The 16,826-nt window shown below is 52.0% G+C and overlaps 1 protein-coding gene across 4 annotated transcripts in view; it reads right to left on the bottom strand.

Annotated features, from left to right (window-relative positions):
- The window catches only part of Myo9b (myosin IXB), a 99,886-nt gene that overhangs the window by 41,031 nt on the left and 42,029 nt on the right, over nucleotides 1–16,826 (bottom strand). For all 4 annotated transcript variants that reach the window (XM_052752499.1, XM_052752501.1, XM_052752502.1 and 1 more), the window contains exons 3-9: nucleotides 14,031–14,125; nucleotides 6,400–6,462; nucleotides 5,184–5,283; nucleotides 4,851–4,951; nucleotides 4,029–4,158; nucleotides 2,493–2,582; nucleotides 345–461 (exon numbers count right to left, since the gene is read on the bottom strand). In XM_052752499.1, the coding sequence (XP_052608459.1) occupies nucleotides 345–461; nucleotides 2,493–2,582; nucleotides 4,029–4,158; nucleotides 4,851–4,951; nucleotides 5,184–5,283; nucleotides 6,400–6,462; nucleotides 14,031–14,125 (696 nt within the window). The remainder of the gene's footprint in view (nucleotides 1–344; nucleotides 462–2,492; nucleotides 2,583–4,028; nucleotides 4,159–4,850; nucleotides 4,952–5,183; nucleotides 5,284–6,399; nucleotides 6,463–14,030; nucleotides 14,126–16,826) is intronic.

Below are 16,826 nucleotides of genomic sequence, written 5' to 3'. Positions count from 1 at the left end.
GTGGTCCTGATGACAGCCGGACACAGCTGTCACCAGCTTGGCATCCATCATTTTTGCAATTGGGACCATTACTACTCATGGATGGAACCAGGCCTCCACATGTGCAGTAAGCGTCAGGGTGGAACCTAGGGCCTGGAGCCTGCATGCTGGGCAGGGCTGCAGTCAAGGCTTATGTTGTTCTGCACCCTCATACAGAGACCAAGTACAGATGCCTGGCTCCCTGTAGAAGGTAAGGGGTCCTCTGCCGCCCCTGATGTTTGCAGAGACCCCACAGGTTCCCAGCCTCCATGGTTTGTCCCAAGGATGGGACCTGTCCTTGGCCAACTCAGGGCCTGTGCACTCACGGAAACAGCCTCTTCCATGTCCTTCTTGTTGAGGAGGGCGTGGTTGATTCTCAGCACGATCCAGTCAAACAGGGCACTGTACAGAGACTTGGCCATGGAGTCTCGGGCAGTTATGGCCTGTGGGTAAAGAGGTGTCTCACCTGAGGGCAAGGGGGCAACCATGCCAGGTGCAGGCCATGGTACTGAGATTCAGGGAACTGCTCTAATTTTGTCTTAGTTTCATAGACAAAGTCTCATGTATCCCAGGCTGGCCTTGAACTTGCCATGTAGCCAAGGATAATATTAAACAACTGATCCTCCTGCCTCTCTGTTCCCTGGGTTGGGGTTGCAGATGGGTGTCACCACAGCTACCTTTTTGCACGTGTTATAAGGATCTGAATCTAGGGCCTATATGTGTGTAGGCATTTATGACTGCCATCCCCCGGCCCTTAACCAGGGTTTGCACCTTCCTCGTGTTGAGGTCTGCCTGCTCCTACACGAGCTGCTAGGTCACACCTGTTGCTTAGGCTCAGAGCCTGAGGACTCTAGCAACTAGCATGGGTGTGCAGCATGGAATGTTAGCTGCGGTGTGTGTGAGGCCAGCCATGCCACCTGCACAACCATGGAACAACCAAGGAAGCACTTCTCAGCACACCTACTGTGAGAAGTGTCTGTTCTCTCCTCCTAACAATGGACGGGGCCAGCTGCCTTCAGCTGCTGGACATGTCCCTCTGGTTTTGACTTTCCTGGATGTCACGGCAATGTTACCACACAGAATGCTGCCTCTCTGGGGATGCTCCTTCCCACAGCCTCTCTGGGGATGCTCGTTCCCTGAGCCAGAAAGGGCATGGGTTCACTGCAGAGATTTCAGGTCATGTCAGGGGTGCCTTGGCCCACAAAGGCTCAGAATGCCCATAGTGCCTGCTGGAAATGTAAGCTGATTCCCTTAGGCAGGGTGTCTACAGGGAGTGTCCCATACCCTGTTATCTATCAGGTCTTTTCCTGGTGCCATCCAAATTCAACTTGCAGGTCATATTGCTCTTGAGATGTCAATAGCTAAGACAACTGGACCAGGAAGAGTACACCAGCAAACTGAGAGGATGGCACAGAGACCTATGGGTTGAGGGTCACAGAAAGACCACCTCGAGCAGAGCCCAGTCACCTCTTTACAGAACAAGGCAAGGGGTTGATATTTTCAGTTTTGGGGGCTGGGGGGGGGGAACTACTGCAGCTGAGCAGTGCAATTGCAGCCAGAAGCAGCACTGAACAGGATACAAATGGATGAGCATGGCTATGTCAATAAAACTTTATTTACAAAACCGACTGAGGGGGCGGGGGCGGCCAGATTTGTCCCAAATCATGCTGAACTTGCATGGCCACTGAACATCTGAACTATAGAGGGGAATCCCTCAGGCTCCAGTTCTGCCTCTGAGCCATGCAGTACTTCTCATTTATCTACACTTTCAGATATCTGGAGCCACCCATGGTTGGAGAATTCTAGAAATTAACAACTTAATATTTTAAAAAAAACTCTGAGCACTTGTGATCAGCCTTGATACATCCTGAGATGGCTGTACCTCATCTGGTTATCCAGTAGATCCTGGTGTTATATGCTACCTGCTTGTCAGTTACTCAGTCATCAACCAGTGCCCTGGACTGCAGTGCCTGTGTTCGAGAAGAGCAATTCTACCAATGATCTGGGATGATACGGTAATGCATGCACCGTCATCCCAGAGGCAGTTGGGGTGTTCCAAATTTAAGGCCCACCTGGGATATGGACTAAAATTGTCTCTAGCCAATAAGAAAATAAAAAGAGTAGACGCTGGCAGTTGACATGAGTTTGGAAAGACTCCCTTCAAGTGAAAAGGTGAGTCACAGGAGGCATCTCCATTTTGAGCCACGAGGCATGCGAGGCTGGTGAGCGTGTCACTGTTATCTCTAGTCTGTTCTGAGAGGTATTACTGCTAACCTCATACTGTACCCAACTCATATGCCAAGTTCTCCAGCGTGTGCGCAGAGGAAGGGATTTTCCACATGGGGCTCTGCGCTTCACTTTGTGGCTCAGCAGCAGCTGCATGTCTGAAAGGGATCTCATGAGAAGCAGAGCCACAGGAAGCTGGTCTGGCCACAGCCGAGGTCCCCTGGCTGCAGGGCAGGGCACACACTCACCTCACTCAGGCTGTAAGGCAGGATAAGCTTGTCGTTGACTGTCACTGTTTTTCTCTTGGTCAGGACCTCCACCAGGGTCTCCCGCTTCACCTATTTCCAGGGTGGGGAAAGAAAGGCAGGGAGGTGAGGCACTTGTCAGGGCTTCTGCATCATGGAGGCCAGCCTGGAGAGCTAGGGGAGAGCAGGATGGACCACAGAGGCTGGGCTGGGAAGGACCTCCCTACACATGGCGCCCTCTTCTGGCCTCCACAGGCACTGCATGCATAAGCACATACCTACATGTACACGCATAAAATAAAAAAACCTTAAGGAACGAAATCAAACAACCCCCTCCCTCAAGTGTGTTAGCTTACTCTTAAGTCCAGAACTGGGGGGCAGAGGCAGGTGGATCTCTGTGAGCTCAAGGCCAACTCGGTCTACAGAGTGAGTTCCAGGCCTCGCCTGTCTCAAAAATAAACAGGTAAATAAAATAAAAACTAAAAAGTAATATAAAACTTGAAAGCAAAAAACCACAAGGCCAGGTATGGTAGCGCATGCCTTTAATCCCTGGCCTCAGGAGGCTGAGGCAGGTGGATCTTAAGTTCTAGGCCAGCCAGAGTGAGACTCTATCTAAAAAAACAAAACAGGAAGGTAAGCTGGAGGTCAGCTCATCAGGACAAGATGTAAGATTCATCCAGCCAGCTCTAGGCCCACAGTTCCATGCCCAGCAGTGTGAGAAGACAAACGAAACAAACCTAGGGCACTCAGGCTCTGCGCTGAAGGCCACAGGCGCTACCCCATGTCCGCCACTAGGTGCCAGGACTGCTCCCAGTCTGAGGAACAGAAGTCGCCCCAGGTGAGACCCAGCAGAGGAGACTTCCCACTTCACATCATGTGTCGCACGTGTGGGTTTGTGTGTGCTTGGTACAGTGAGAGGAGCCTGGGATCCCATGTGTGAGAGGGAAGTGGGCGTCATGGGCCACACCCCCAACCCCCATCATGTATTTTTTTATTTTGAGCTGGAGTGTCTCACTGAGGTGCTCAGGCAGGTCTTGAAGACTCCTGTCTTAGCCTGAGAGTGGCCAGGATGACAGGCCTGTGCCATCACACCTAGCCCCAAACTATATGTTTTAAATTTAATTGTTAAAAAACAATTTATGTTTGCGGCCAGGTTTATGTGTGGCTGGTGTGGGACAGGGCTTTCTGCACACAGACGACAACATCAGCCCAGGAAACCATGGCTTCCCTTGTGTACACTGAACTGTGTGTGTCGATACGTGCCTGAGAGTGAAGGAGACCATGGAGGCTGTGGCCACAGGCAGATGTGAGAACCGAGCTCTATCTGTGAGAGTAGAACACCTTAACCACCCAGTGCTTCCTACCAGTTTGTACAGCCAGACACACAGACAGGAGCAAGGAGGGGACATCTCAGAGATGACAGAGGAAGCAGGCAGCAGACAGAAGTTCCTTCACATGTCCCCTGCAATGAGAGGCTGCCCTACCGTGTCAGGGACCAGGAAGCACATGCAAGGAAGGATGGCTGGAGAAGGGAGGTACCTTCAGGAGCTCAGACAGGGTGTCCAACACCTCCGGGGGCCCGACCTCCAGGCCTTCGTCCCGGCCTGTGGCTCTCTTTTTGTAGGTGACGTTGCCCAGGTACAGGATGGCTGAGAGGACAGAGAAGATCCTGGGACACAGAGAGAGGTTACTGTGGCCTGCGTCACCTGCTTGTTCCTGTAGCACTGTTTCACGCAGCCAGACCAAGGGTGCTTTCCACTTTGCACCCCGTCCCCACTCCCAAGTGCTGCTGCCTGTTAGACATCACACTTGGCTCGGGTGGTGCTACAGACAGAACCTATGGTTCACACGTGATACCGACTGGGTTCTAGCTCCAGCCCTGAAAATTTGAGATGAGTTCAAACTATGTAGCACAGGCTAGCCTCACCTGACGTCTTCCCAAGCACTGAGGGTGCAGATAATTAATACACCACCACACAAACTTACTTTAATGTTTTTGCTTGTTTGTTTTTGCTAATAGACAGGGTCTTGTTTATGGAGACAAAGCTGGCCTTGAACTTTCAACCATCTTCCTGCCTGTATGGTTGTTGCTTCGCCTTTTTTTCTTTCTTTCAGATAAGGTCTCACTGTGCAGCAAAGGCTGACTTCGAACATGCAACCCTCATTTCTCAGGCTCTCCAGTGTGGAGATGGCAGGTGTGCACCATCATGCCCAGCTTCAACTGGTTTGGACCGCTGCCTCCCAGCTCAGGGCTGCAGCCCGCTCCTGTGCTCTGTGTGGAATACTGCCTATCCTCTATGGGCTGCAGGTCAGACCTCAAGAGGAACTCGTCACTGCCTAGTGGCTCAGCAGCCCACTTACTGCTTCTTGGTAGCGGGTAGGAAGCCCACCATCTCCATGGCCTGCTGGAGTCTTTCAAAGTCATGTTTGAGGTCTTCTCCATCTTCAATATTCAAGTTATGCTGAAAAAAACAAAACAAAGGCGTGGGCACTCAAGCACTTCCGGCCTGGAGGGCAGTGAGCAGGGCGATCCAGGATGGAGAGAAAGAAGGCCAGGGCTGGGATGAATGGCAGCTTTTGTGTGTGTGCTCAGGGCCGGGCTGTGGGCCCAGCAGGGCCAGGCTGGCCGCCTCTGACCTCCCTAGGGCAGACAGCCTTGGGGACAGAGGTGGCGCCATGGCTGCGGCTATTTACCTGGTTGAGGTAGAAATAGTCTTGAGGCTGCTTCAGCCGGAATTCCTGGCGCTCTTCCTCGCTGACACCCAGCAGCAGATAATAAAACACATGGTAATTCCTGTGGGTGACCAGCAAGGGGAGTCAGTGCCTGGCCAGGCCAACAGCACAGGAAAGGGTGGGTGGGACGGCTCAGCTGGTCAAGGTGCCTCCTGCTAAGCCAAGGGACCTGAGTTCAATCCCCGGAACACACATGGTAGAGAGGGGACTGAATCTCAGGTGTCCTTTGACCACACATGTACATGTTTACACACACACACACACACACACACACACACACACACACACACACACATTGAAATAAACAAACAGAGTTTAAAAAAGAGTCTTGGCCGGTGTGGTGGAGCACGCCTTTAACCCCAGCACTTAGGAGGCAGAGGCAGGTGAATCTCTGTGAATTTGAGGCCAATCTGGTCTATAAAGAGAGTTCCAAGACAGCCAAGGCTACATAGAGAGACCCGACTTAAAAACTAACTAAAAATTTTAAGTACTGTTAGAAAAAGAGGGAATTCCTCAAGTGAGTGAGAGGCACAGGAGCAGGGACATGAGTCTCACCTGCTTATTAAACACAGTTATTCTAAGATGGTCTCACCCTGAAGCCCCGCCTGCCTGGAACCTGAGATCCTCCTGCCTCAGTGTCTATGCTGGCTCACAGAATGTGCGGCTGTGCCAGCTCTGAGGTGTTATTCAAACACATTTCAGGCTGACTCTGAATAGAGTGGACATGCAACTTTCAGTGAGGGCTGTAAGGGGCACAAGGCTGGAGGCCATGGCAGCAGGTATGTGGAGGGGAGAGCACAGAGCTTAGACTCCAAGTTTGGCTTCCCTCAAGGGGCCCTTGGGCAACACAACACTTGCTTCACCTCTGTGAGAGCCAAAGCTTGAGCAGGACTGTGTTCACCCAAATCCCACACCCTGGGGGCTGAAGAGATGGCTGCTCTTACAGAGGACCCGCAGTAGTTCCCAGCATCTACACACTGGCTATCAAGCCCCTGTAACTTCAATTCCAGGGATACTGGCACCCTCTTCTGGTCTCCCTGGGATCCAGGCAAAACACCCATATACACTTATGGTGTATTTTATTTGTATTAAAATGTTATTTGTATGTTAATAAATAAAGTTGCCCAGGGGTCAGAGCTATTAGCAAAAAAAAAAAAAAAAAAAAAAACATGCCCACCGCTCATCCTTCTCCCGGGATACCAGGCGAGACTTTTCAAGCAGGTATTTCTCCACAACAGCTCTGTTATGAAAGAAAAAAAAGGGAGAAATAAGATCACATTTTAGTATTGATATTTCTTCTTTGAGTCTTAGCTTTGGCTAGAGTTGAAGATGGAACCAAGAACCATACATTTCAAGCAGGCACCACATCACTAAGCCCCCCCCCCCCGCCCCGCCCCCCCCCAACCCCCCACCCCCCGCCAGCCCCTCACTGGTGATTCTAGGCAGGACTCCACCCCTGAGCCACGCCCCCAGGCCCTCACTGGGGGATTCTAGGCAGGGGCTCCACCCTGAGACATGCCCCCAGGCCCTCACTGGGGGATTCTAGGCAGGGCTCCACCCCTGAGCCACGCCCCCAGCCCCTCACTGGGGACTCTAGGCAGGGGCTCCTCCCCTGAGCCACGCCCCCAACCCCTCACTGGGGATTCTAGGCAGGGGCTCCACCCCTGAACCACGCCCCCAGCTCCTCACTGGGGGACTCTAGGCAGGGCTCCACCCCTGAGCCACGCCTCCAGCCCCTCACTGGGGATTCTAGGCAGGGCTCCACCCCTGACCACGCCTCCAGCCCCTCACTGGGGATTCTAGGCAGGGCTCCACCCCTGAGCCACGCCCCAGGCCCTCACTTATGGTGATATTTTATTTGTATTAAAATGTTATTTGTATGTTAATAAATAAAGTTGCCCAGGGGTCAGAGCTATTAGCAAGCCATAGGAAAGCAGGGCAGTGGTGGCGTACGCTTGTAATCCCAGCACTTGGTAGGCAGAGCTAGGTAAGTCTCTGTGTGTTCAGGGATACAGCCAGTATTGGATACACATGCCTTTAAGCTCAATACCAATCATGGAAAACCTGGAGGTCTATACAGACAGGCCTTGACGAGGCGGTTATGTGGTTGGGTTTACAACCAATGAGAAGGCAGAACAGAAATTCTATATAAGGACTTTAACACAGAAAGTAGCTCTGGTTCGGAGAGGTAGGACCACCGCAGGAGGAAGGGTAAGGTTTTAGCTCTTAGCTCTGACCTCTTGGCTTTCTTCTTTGCATTGGTTCTGTGTTTCTTATTTAATAAGAAGGTTGGTTACATCTACACTCACTGGGGATTCTAGGCAGGGCTCCACCCCTGAGCCACGCCCCCAACCCCTCACTGGGGAGTCTAGGAAGGGGCTCCACCCCTGAGCCACGCCCCCAGTCCCTCACTGGGGATTCTAGGAAGGGGCTCCACCCCTGAGCCATGCCCCTCACTGGAGACTCTAGGGCCATTATCTATGTGTAAGCCAAGATCTTCACTTAGATATTGTACAGTTGTTCTTTTTTTCCTTCATTTCACTCAGGTTCTCATACAGCCTAGGCTGGCCTCTAACTTGCTGTATACAGGAGACGCCTATATCAACTCCTGATCTCCTCCTTGAATCTCCTGAGTGTTAGGATGACTGAAAGGCCCACACCACCACAGCCTGGGTTACAGTGTTGGGCGGAAGCCTGGGTCACTACACACATACTCTCTACTGAGCTAAGGCCCACTTCCTCTTCTGGTGTTTGAGACAGACCTCACTGTGTAGTTGAGGTTGGCCTTGAACTGCTGCTCTCCTCAATCATTCCTTCTGCAAGCTGGGCTAACGTGCACCATACACAGGGTCTCTGCAGTGCTGAGGGGGGAACCCAGGGCTTTGTGTCTGCTAGGTAGCCTCTCTACCAAGGGAGCCACATCCCTAACCATATCTCTGCTCTGGCCTAGCATGAGGCACTGTGGTGCTGCGTGCTGCAAATGCCCTGAAGATGATCACCTGTGTTCTGACTTCAAACTAAGAACCAGGAATTGGCTGACCGATGTGTTCCTGGAGAGAGCGCTGAGCATGGTACAAGGAAACCTGACCGGACCCGGGCAGGTGAAGAGAAGGAAACATGTCCTCACCAACAGAATGCCGCTGGAGGGGCTTCAGGCATTTGCTTGGGCACACACTGACTCAGAACTTCAGTGTAAGCTCAGAGACGACTTTCACGGCTTGACTGCTTACTGACAGGCAGACGACAGGCAGCTAATTTTTAAGGTACAACTTGGGCACGTGCTGGCCTTGAACTAAGAGTTCCTTCTGCCTCTGCCTCCCGAGTGCTGGGATTAAAGACGTGTGTTTTATATGTAAGTCTTTTCCTGTTTCTTTATTGGGTTATTCATCCTACTATCTAGCTATCTATGCTCATAATACATGAAAGCACAAGGCATTCCTCGTACTCGCTAGACAAGCACTCTATGGCTGAGCTGCACGCCCCCATCTATAAGTTCTGTCTGTTCAGTGAGAGCATGCAAGAGGATGTGTGTCGAAGGACAACGTCTGGGAATCCTACCTTGCTGAGGCGGACTATCTGTCCTAGACTACTGTGACAAAAACTCTGATCAAAAGCAACCTAGGGAGGAAATCAAGACAAGCCCCACAGACAGTCCCCCAGGCCAGTCTGGTCCAGGCTGTCAATCAAGGCTTTCTTCTCAGATTGACTCTGGGTGTCAGGTGACAACTCCAGCTAACTGGGGTCTCTCCTGCGTGTGCTACTGCACACTCCAGGCTGTCTAGTTCCCAGATTCTGGTGAGTCTGTGGTCTCTGGATCCCATTTCTCTCGGCAGGAGTGGGGATGACAGATATGCACCACATCTGGCTTCTCACATGGCTTCCTGGGTATCGAAGTCTGGTTGTCAGGCTTGCGTGGCCAGTGCTTTTACCCACTGGAGCATGCCTCTGGCTGCCCCCACCGTCACCTCTACTGAAGAGCAGGGGCCTCTGACCTCTGACCCCCACAGGTCCCTGGCTGTATCCACACAATCTGGCTTTCTGGAGCTACTGTTTCTTCCCAGTTCCGTTTGGGTCACCCGAGAGGTGCTAGGAGCAACAGGAAACTGCAGCACCCTTGAAGCTCAAGCTCAAATCCCCTTCATCTCCAGACACCAGGGACCACAACGATGTCGGATTTTCCCCAAGCATTTATTTATTCATTTATTCATTCATTAGTTCATTTATTTATTTATTGGGGTTTTTTTGAGAAAAGGGTTTCTCTGTGTAACAGCTCTAACTGTCCTGGAACTCACTCTGTAGACCAGGCTGGCCTCAAACTCACAGAGATCCTCCTGCCTCTGCCTCCTGATTGCTGGAATTAAAGGTGTGAGCCACCATTGCCCAGCCCAAGTATTTATTTTAATATTTCATTTTTATTTTGAATATTATGTGTGTGTATCTGTATGTATGTTTGTGCACTGCCATGTGGGTGCTAAGAACCAATAATCTCAGGCATGCTGAAGGAGCAGCTGGTGCTCTTCAATGCTGAGCCAATGACTGCAGTTATCTGCATGTATGTGATAAGGCGTTGTGGGGACAAAGTCCAGTATACACACACAGTTGTGTGTATCACATACAGACCCTCTACACAGCACACAGCCTGAGTCTCGCAGGGTCCCTTGCTGAGCAGTGAGCTCACCCATCTGGCCAGTCTAGTTGGCTGGCTTGCTCCGGGAATCCCTCCTCTCTGCTTCCTGAGTGCTGGGATGACAGGCAGCTGCCATACCCGCCCACCCAGCTTTCATGAGGGTTCTGGGAATTCCAACTCTACTGCTCACACCACACAGTATTTTAGCCCCTTAGCCGTCTCCCCAGGACTTATCAAGTCCTTTATCCAATATTTTTAGTTTTGCGTGGGCATATCCCTGGAAGCAGAGGTGTGGCATCTTCCAGCCACAGTGCTTGCTGACTCAGAGAACCCGGAACATTTTGGATTTAAGTTTTGGATTCTGGATACTTGGGCTATAGGAATGGCAGTACACATTTCCAGGGGACCTGTGGTATTCCAGGCATTATCTCAGGCAACCCTCCCACACACAGAGAAGGAGCTGTAGGTCCCAGTGACAGACAGGAACTGAGGCCCCTAAAAGACCCTACGGGAAGGAAAGGGCCTGGCCAGCTGCCCCCACATCCACTGGGACTGGCAGGGCCCAACCTGTGAGGGTTTGTGGACCTTTCCATCTGAGCCTGCTTTTTAATTTTATTTATTTTCTGTTGTTATGAGACAGGGTTTCACTGTGCGGTCCTGGCTGCCCTGGAACTTACTATGTAGATCAGGCTAGCCTTGAACTCATGGAGCACTGCCCTCTGTAGGACAGTGCCATTAAGTCTGTAGGCCTGCCGGAGACTCAAGAGTGCAGGGCTAAGATGCTGCCTGGAGAAGGGGCTGGAGAGATGGCTCAGCTCTGCTTTTCCAGAGGAACCTGGCTCCATTCCCAGCACCACAAGGCAGCTCACAAGGCAGTCCAGTTTCTGGAGGTCCAACACCCTCTTCTGGCCTTTGTGGGCAACACACACACACATGATCATTTCTCCCCCTCTTCTGCAGGATTCCCTGAATTCCACCTAATGTTTGGCTGTGGGTCTGCATCTGTTTCCATCAGTTGCTGGATGAAGCCTTTCCAATGACAAATTGGCTAGGTACCAATCTGGTCACAGGAGATGACTAGAATTCTAGCTGGGGTCATCCTTGGAGATTCCTTGGAGATTCCCTTGTGCCAGGTTTTTACCTGACCCTGAAATGTACTCCCTTTTGGCATTGAATTTAAATTTTATGTATATCAGTGTTTTGCCTGTGTGTGTATGTGGGGGGACACCATGGAGGCTAAAAGAGGGCATCAGATCCCCTGGGACTGGAGTTACAATAAGTTGTGAGCCCCGTTTGGGTACTGAGAATTTAACTTGGGTCTTCTGCAAGAGGAGCTAGTCCCTGATTTGGGGTTTACTTTTGTTTTTGTTTTTGTTTGTTTGTTTTCAAGGCAGGGTTTCTCTGTGTAGCCCTGGCTGCCCTCGAACTCAGAGATCAGCCTGCCTCTGCCTCCTGAGTGCTGGGATTAAAGGCGTGAGCCACCACACCTAGCCCTAACTTTCGATTTTAAAGGTCTGAGGCCAGCAAGGAGTTCCTGTGAGAGCAGAGGCTCCCTCTGAGCTGATCTGCACTCACAGGAAACTGAAGCCTCAGGAATGGGGAACTTGGGCTCAGACTAGCCCTGACCCTTGGTTTTGTGAATAAACAGTGACAGAAATATGACCAGACACAAGAGGCAAAGGCAGCCCTGGGTGGTAGCCGATGTGGCATGAGACTGTGGCAGCCCCTAGGCCAGGAGGCTAGGACAGAACGAGGACACTGGCCAAGCCGGAATTCCTTTCTTAAATCCAAGACTAGCACTTGAACAGGGGAGGGGTGTGGATGAGGGTCAGCAGCAGGGCAGGGGTGTGGGGTGAGGATCAGCAGTAGGGCAGGGGTGTGGGGTGAGGGTCAGCAGCAGGGCAGGGGTGTGGGGTAAGGGTCAGCAGCAGGATAGGGTATGGGGTGAGGGTCAGCAGCAGGGCAGGGGTGTGGGGTGAGGATCAGCAGTAGGGCAGGGGTGTGGGGTGAGGGTCAGCAGCAGGGCAGGGGTATGGGATGAGGATCAGCAGCAGGGCAGGGGTGTGGGGTGAGGGCCAGCAGCAGGGCAGGGGTGTGGGATGAGGATCAGCAGCAGGGCAGGGGTGTGGGGTAAGGGTCAGCAGCAGTTCAGGGGTGTGGGATGAGGATCAGCAGTAGGGCAGGGGTGTGGGGTGAGGGCCAGCAGCAGGGCAGGGGTGTGGGATGAGGATCAGCAGCAGGGCAGGGGTGTGGGGTAAGGGTCAGCAGCAGTTCAGGGGTGTGGGATGAGGATCAGCAGTAGGGCAGGGGTGTGGGGTGAGGGTTAGCAGCAGGGCAGCTTGCTGAGCACTTCGGAGCCCCCAAGAGAAAAGCTGACCTAGCCTGAGCTTGCTGGGAGCCCGAGGCAGGGAGGGGCAAGGTGCACCCACTAGGTAAGGGGCAGCTTGGCTAGTGTACTAGGCCAGTCAGCGTACCTGACAGACCTGTGCATGTGACCTAACCAAGTACCTACTTATCTGTTTTCATGTCCTGTTTTAGTGGTTTTTAGTTACTCAAGGTTAGAAAATAAGAAACGGAAAATTTCAAAGTAAATGATTTGTAAGTCTGACGTTCTGTGGCATTTTAACAGCTGGATGAAACCCATGCCATCCTCATTGCCCTCCAGGGTCTTGGCTCCTCCTGTATATGCTACCCTCCTGTTAGCTACTCAGCAGCCACCCTGGCTACCAGATCACCTGCCACTGTATTGCCATGTTGGCTTCCAGCAGCCCAGATTTACCCTAATAATGACCCGAAAGCCCACAGGAGTCATTAGACTCTAACTGGAGAGATTTACTTAGCCCACGATCCAGATGTGAGATTGTGTGGCAGCTGGACCCCAGGCGGGTATGATGGGGATGAGGCCAAGCAGAGAATGTGCAGACACAAGGGTCCAGAGTCGACCTGACCTTCACCAAGGGCCTCTCAACCTGCACCCCAGCAGAGCCTGCCCGTGTCGGGAGGGAAGGATGCCAGAGGCTCAGATTCTCCCTTCCACACCCAGTGTGAACTATCAGTGGACAACTGTCCACAGCCTTGACAGCCAGAAGGGTCTGAATTCTGGGACTGTAGCAAACCTCACTGTGCTGCAGAGTTTCACGGGGCATCTGCTGCCACATGGCACATGCCTGTAGTGACCAGGCTGCAGACCCACCGGAATGCCACCTCCCCCTGCCTCACATCCTTATATCTACCTGCCAATGATCTGCTGCTGCTCAGCCCTCCCCTGTAACCACTGGCCCATAGGTCTGTCTGTTTATGCACCCACTGGCCCATGAACCTTCTGTCTACCAATAGGTCTACCCAGCCCTGAGCTACATATCCTCCACCCACCTACTCACAACCCAACCTGTCACTCTATTCAGCCACCTATCTCCTACACCCCCAAATCCATTAACCCATCCATGAGCCAACCCACCCACCAACATACCTACCCACAAATCTATCTACCCACCCATGAATTCCACCTGTGCACACATCTACTACCCACCCACATACCCTTGAATCTGCCCACTCACTGATGATCCTCCAGCCTAAGTCTACCCATCGACTCACTTGAGAGTCTTCAGTATACCTGCCCACTCATAAATCAATACACCTCCCTCACACAAAATCTATCAATCTGCCCATAAATCTACAACCTGCCCATCTACCCATCCATATACCAACCCTCCCACAAGCCCCTCAATCTATCCACCCACCCGGGAATCCACTCAAGTATCCAAGGTGTCATTTGCCTATACACAAAATATATGCATAAATCCAGCCACCCACACATCTATCCCTTGACCCATAAATCTCTCCCACCGCCTCTGTCCAGCCACTGCATGCCCTTTGGTACTTCCCTGGACCATTACATCATGTTGCTGCTCAGCACTGTCTGTTTCTGGATAACGGCCTTACATCTGGCTGATGCTGGGGTGCCTGTGATACCCCGACACCTTACGAAGGCCAGCAAGCAGGCTCTCCAGTCTGGCTGGTTCTGACTCAAGGGCCAAAGAAGATCCTCACTGCACAGACCTGAAACCCTCAACACCACAATCGCAGATGCGGTGCACTCCAGGGGCAGAGCACTGGCTAAGCTCACAGGGGGGCCTGGGTTCCAGCCTTAGCTTGAGGAGCACACAGACAGAGCAACTTACCCACGCACGATGCCGCTCTCCAGGTAGTTGACTTGGATGAACTTCCCGAAGCGGCTAGAGTTGTTGTTGTGGGCTGTCTTGGCATTCCCGAAAGCCTGCAGGGAGCAAAGGCAGTACTTGAGACCCCGGCCTGGAATCTCCACAGCCTCCACCCTGGCCCCAGAACTCCTGTGTATACAGCATTCTTGTCCCCAGAGCCAGTCTTGAGCTACTCATTCAGAGGCTCAGGTAAGAAGCAAGGAACAGGGCAGGAGAGATGGCTCAGTGGGTAGGAGGCTTGCTGTCAAGTCTGACAACATGAGTTTGATCCCTGGGACGCATATGGTGGAAAGAGAGAACCAAATCTTGCAAACTGTCCTCTGATCTCCACACATGCACATGTGTGCATATGTGCACAGAGACACACACATACCTAAATATAATCACAATCACATTTTTTAAATTTAAGGGCTTGTTACTATTGTGTGTGCATGGGGGTTGGGTGTTTTGCTTGTACTGTGCACCTTGTGTGTGCCTGGTGCCTATGGAAGCCAGGAGAGGGCATTAGACCCCCTGAAACTTGAGTTAGAGGAGGCTGAGTTGCCATGTGGGTGCTGGGAATTGAACCCAAAAGCAGCCAGTGCTCTTAACTGCTGAGCCATCTCTCAGCTTAACAACAACAAAAATGTAAAAAGCAAGTCTCAGGTGTGTGGCTGAAGCGTGTCCCCATGTGCTCAGTCTGCCTAATGATGAAGCATGCTGGGGTTACAAGAGTGCGAAGCCACACCCAGCTTTTCACACGGGTGCTGGGGACTCAATCTCAGGTCTCCACACTTGCACATCAAGTGCTTTTACCCTCTCAGCCATCTCTTCAGAGCCTGTTTTGTTTATGTTTTGAGACAGGCTCTCACTTTGTGGCCTAGAGCTAGCAACCATCCTCCTGCCTCAGCCTCCCAAGTGATAGATTGATACACCTGCACCCCCATGCCCAGCTTGTAAGTATTCTTCTTTAAAAATTATGCAATCTTAGCTGGGCACGGTGACTCATACATTTAACCCCAGCACTCGGGAGGCAGAGGCAGGTGATCTCTGAGTTTGATGCTAGCATGGTCTACAGAAAGTTCTGGGACAGCTAGGGCTATGCAGAAAGACCAATCAACCAACCAACCAACAAATAAATAAATAAATGAAGCCATCTATAGCACTCGATTACAGTGACAGAGGACTAAGACAACCAGCAACAGGTGGCCTCGGTGTGATAGCCCAAAGGGAAATTCCATAAAAAAGCCTGGGAGGGCTGGGTGTTGTTCTGTGATGGAGGATCAGGTGTTGTTCTGTGATGGAGGACCAGGTGTTGTTCTGGGATGGAGGACCAGGTGTTGTTCTGGGATGGTGGAGGACCAGGTGTTGTTCTGGGATGGTGGAGGACCAGGTGTTGTTCTGTGATGGAGGACCAGGTGTTGTTCTGGGATGGTGGAGGACCAGGTGCTGTTCTGTGATGGAGGACCAGGTGTTGTTCTGTGATGGAGGACCAGGTGTTGTTCTGGGATGGTGGAGGACCAGGTGTTGTTCTGTGATGGAGGACCAGGTGATGTTCTGTGATGGAGGACCAGGTGTTGTTCTGGGATGGTGGAGGACCAGGTGTTGTTCTGTGATGGAGGATCAGGTGTTGTTCTGTGATGGAGGACCAGGTGTTGTTCTGGGATGGAGGACCAGGTGTTGTTCTGGGATGGTGGAGGACCAGGTGTTGTTCTGTGATGGAGGACCAGGTGTTGTTCTGTGATGGAGGACCAGGTGTTGTTCTGTGATGGAGGACCAGGTGTTGTTCTGTGATGGAGGACCAGGTGTTGTTCTGTGATGGAGGACCAGGTGATGTTCTGTGATGGAGGACCAGGTGTTGTTCTGGGATGGTGGAGGACCAGGTGTTGTTCTGTGATGGAGGATCAGGTGTTGTTCTGTGATGGAGGATCAGGTGCTGTTCTGTGATGGAGGACCAGGTGTTGTTCTGGGATGGAGGACCAGGTGTTGTTCTGGGATGGTGGAGGACCAGGTGTTGTTCTGTGATGGAGGACCAGGTGTTGTTCTGTGATGGAGGACCAGGTGTTGTTCTGTGATGGAGGGCCAGGTGTTGTTCTGTGATGGTGGAGGGCCAGGTGTTGTTCTGTGATGGAGGACCAGGTGTTCTGTGATGGAGGACCAGGTGTTGTTCTGTGATAAAGGAGAGCCAGGTGTTGTTCTGTGATGGAGGGCCAGGTGTTCTTCTGTGATGGAGGACCAAGTGTTGCTCTGTGATAGAGGGCTAGGTGTTCTTCTGTGTTGATGGAGGACCAGGTGTTCTTCTAGAGCTGTGACACTTCAACAGAACAGCTGAGCTGGTCCTGGTGGCTACATGTAGGCCCACAAAGGGTCAAGCTCCTTAGGTCCACAGGAAGAGTAAACAACCAGAAATTCCCGAGCATGTAGTAAAACCCTAGTCAGGGCCCAGGCCTTAGTGGCCCATACCTTTAATCCCAGCACTCAGGAGCAAGACACAGGGAGATTTTCACAAATTCACTACTAGCCTGGTCTACATAGACAGCTCCAGACCAGCCAGGACTACACAGTGAGACCGTCTCAAATCAATAAGCCCTGGACCAAGCAAGAAAGCAGTGAGGACCCATGCTGGGAAGGGCCCTTCAGGGGTTGGGTGGCAGCTGGGGGCTTTGAGGCCTCCACAAGGGCCCACATAGGTAGCACCTCATAGGACTCAACCTCACAAGTCACAATGTCTGGAGCCTCTAATGTCTAGAGCAGACACAGCCTCAATACCTGATGACA

The sequence above is a fragment of the Peromyscus californicus genome, unplaced genomic scaffold (assembly GCF_007827085.1).
Source record: "Peromyscus californicus insignis strain IS unplaced genomic scaffold, ASM782708v3 Scaffold_23__1_contigs__length_62951481, whole genome shotgun sequence".
In the NCBI taxonomy this organism is placed as follows: Eukaryota; Metazoa; Chordata; class Mammalia; order Rodentia; family Cricetidae; genus Peromyscus; species Peromyscus californicus.
This window is presented reverse-complemented; position numbering and strand designations above follow the sequence as displayed.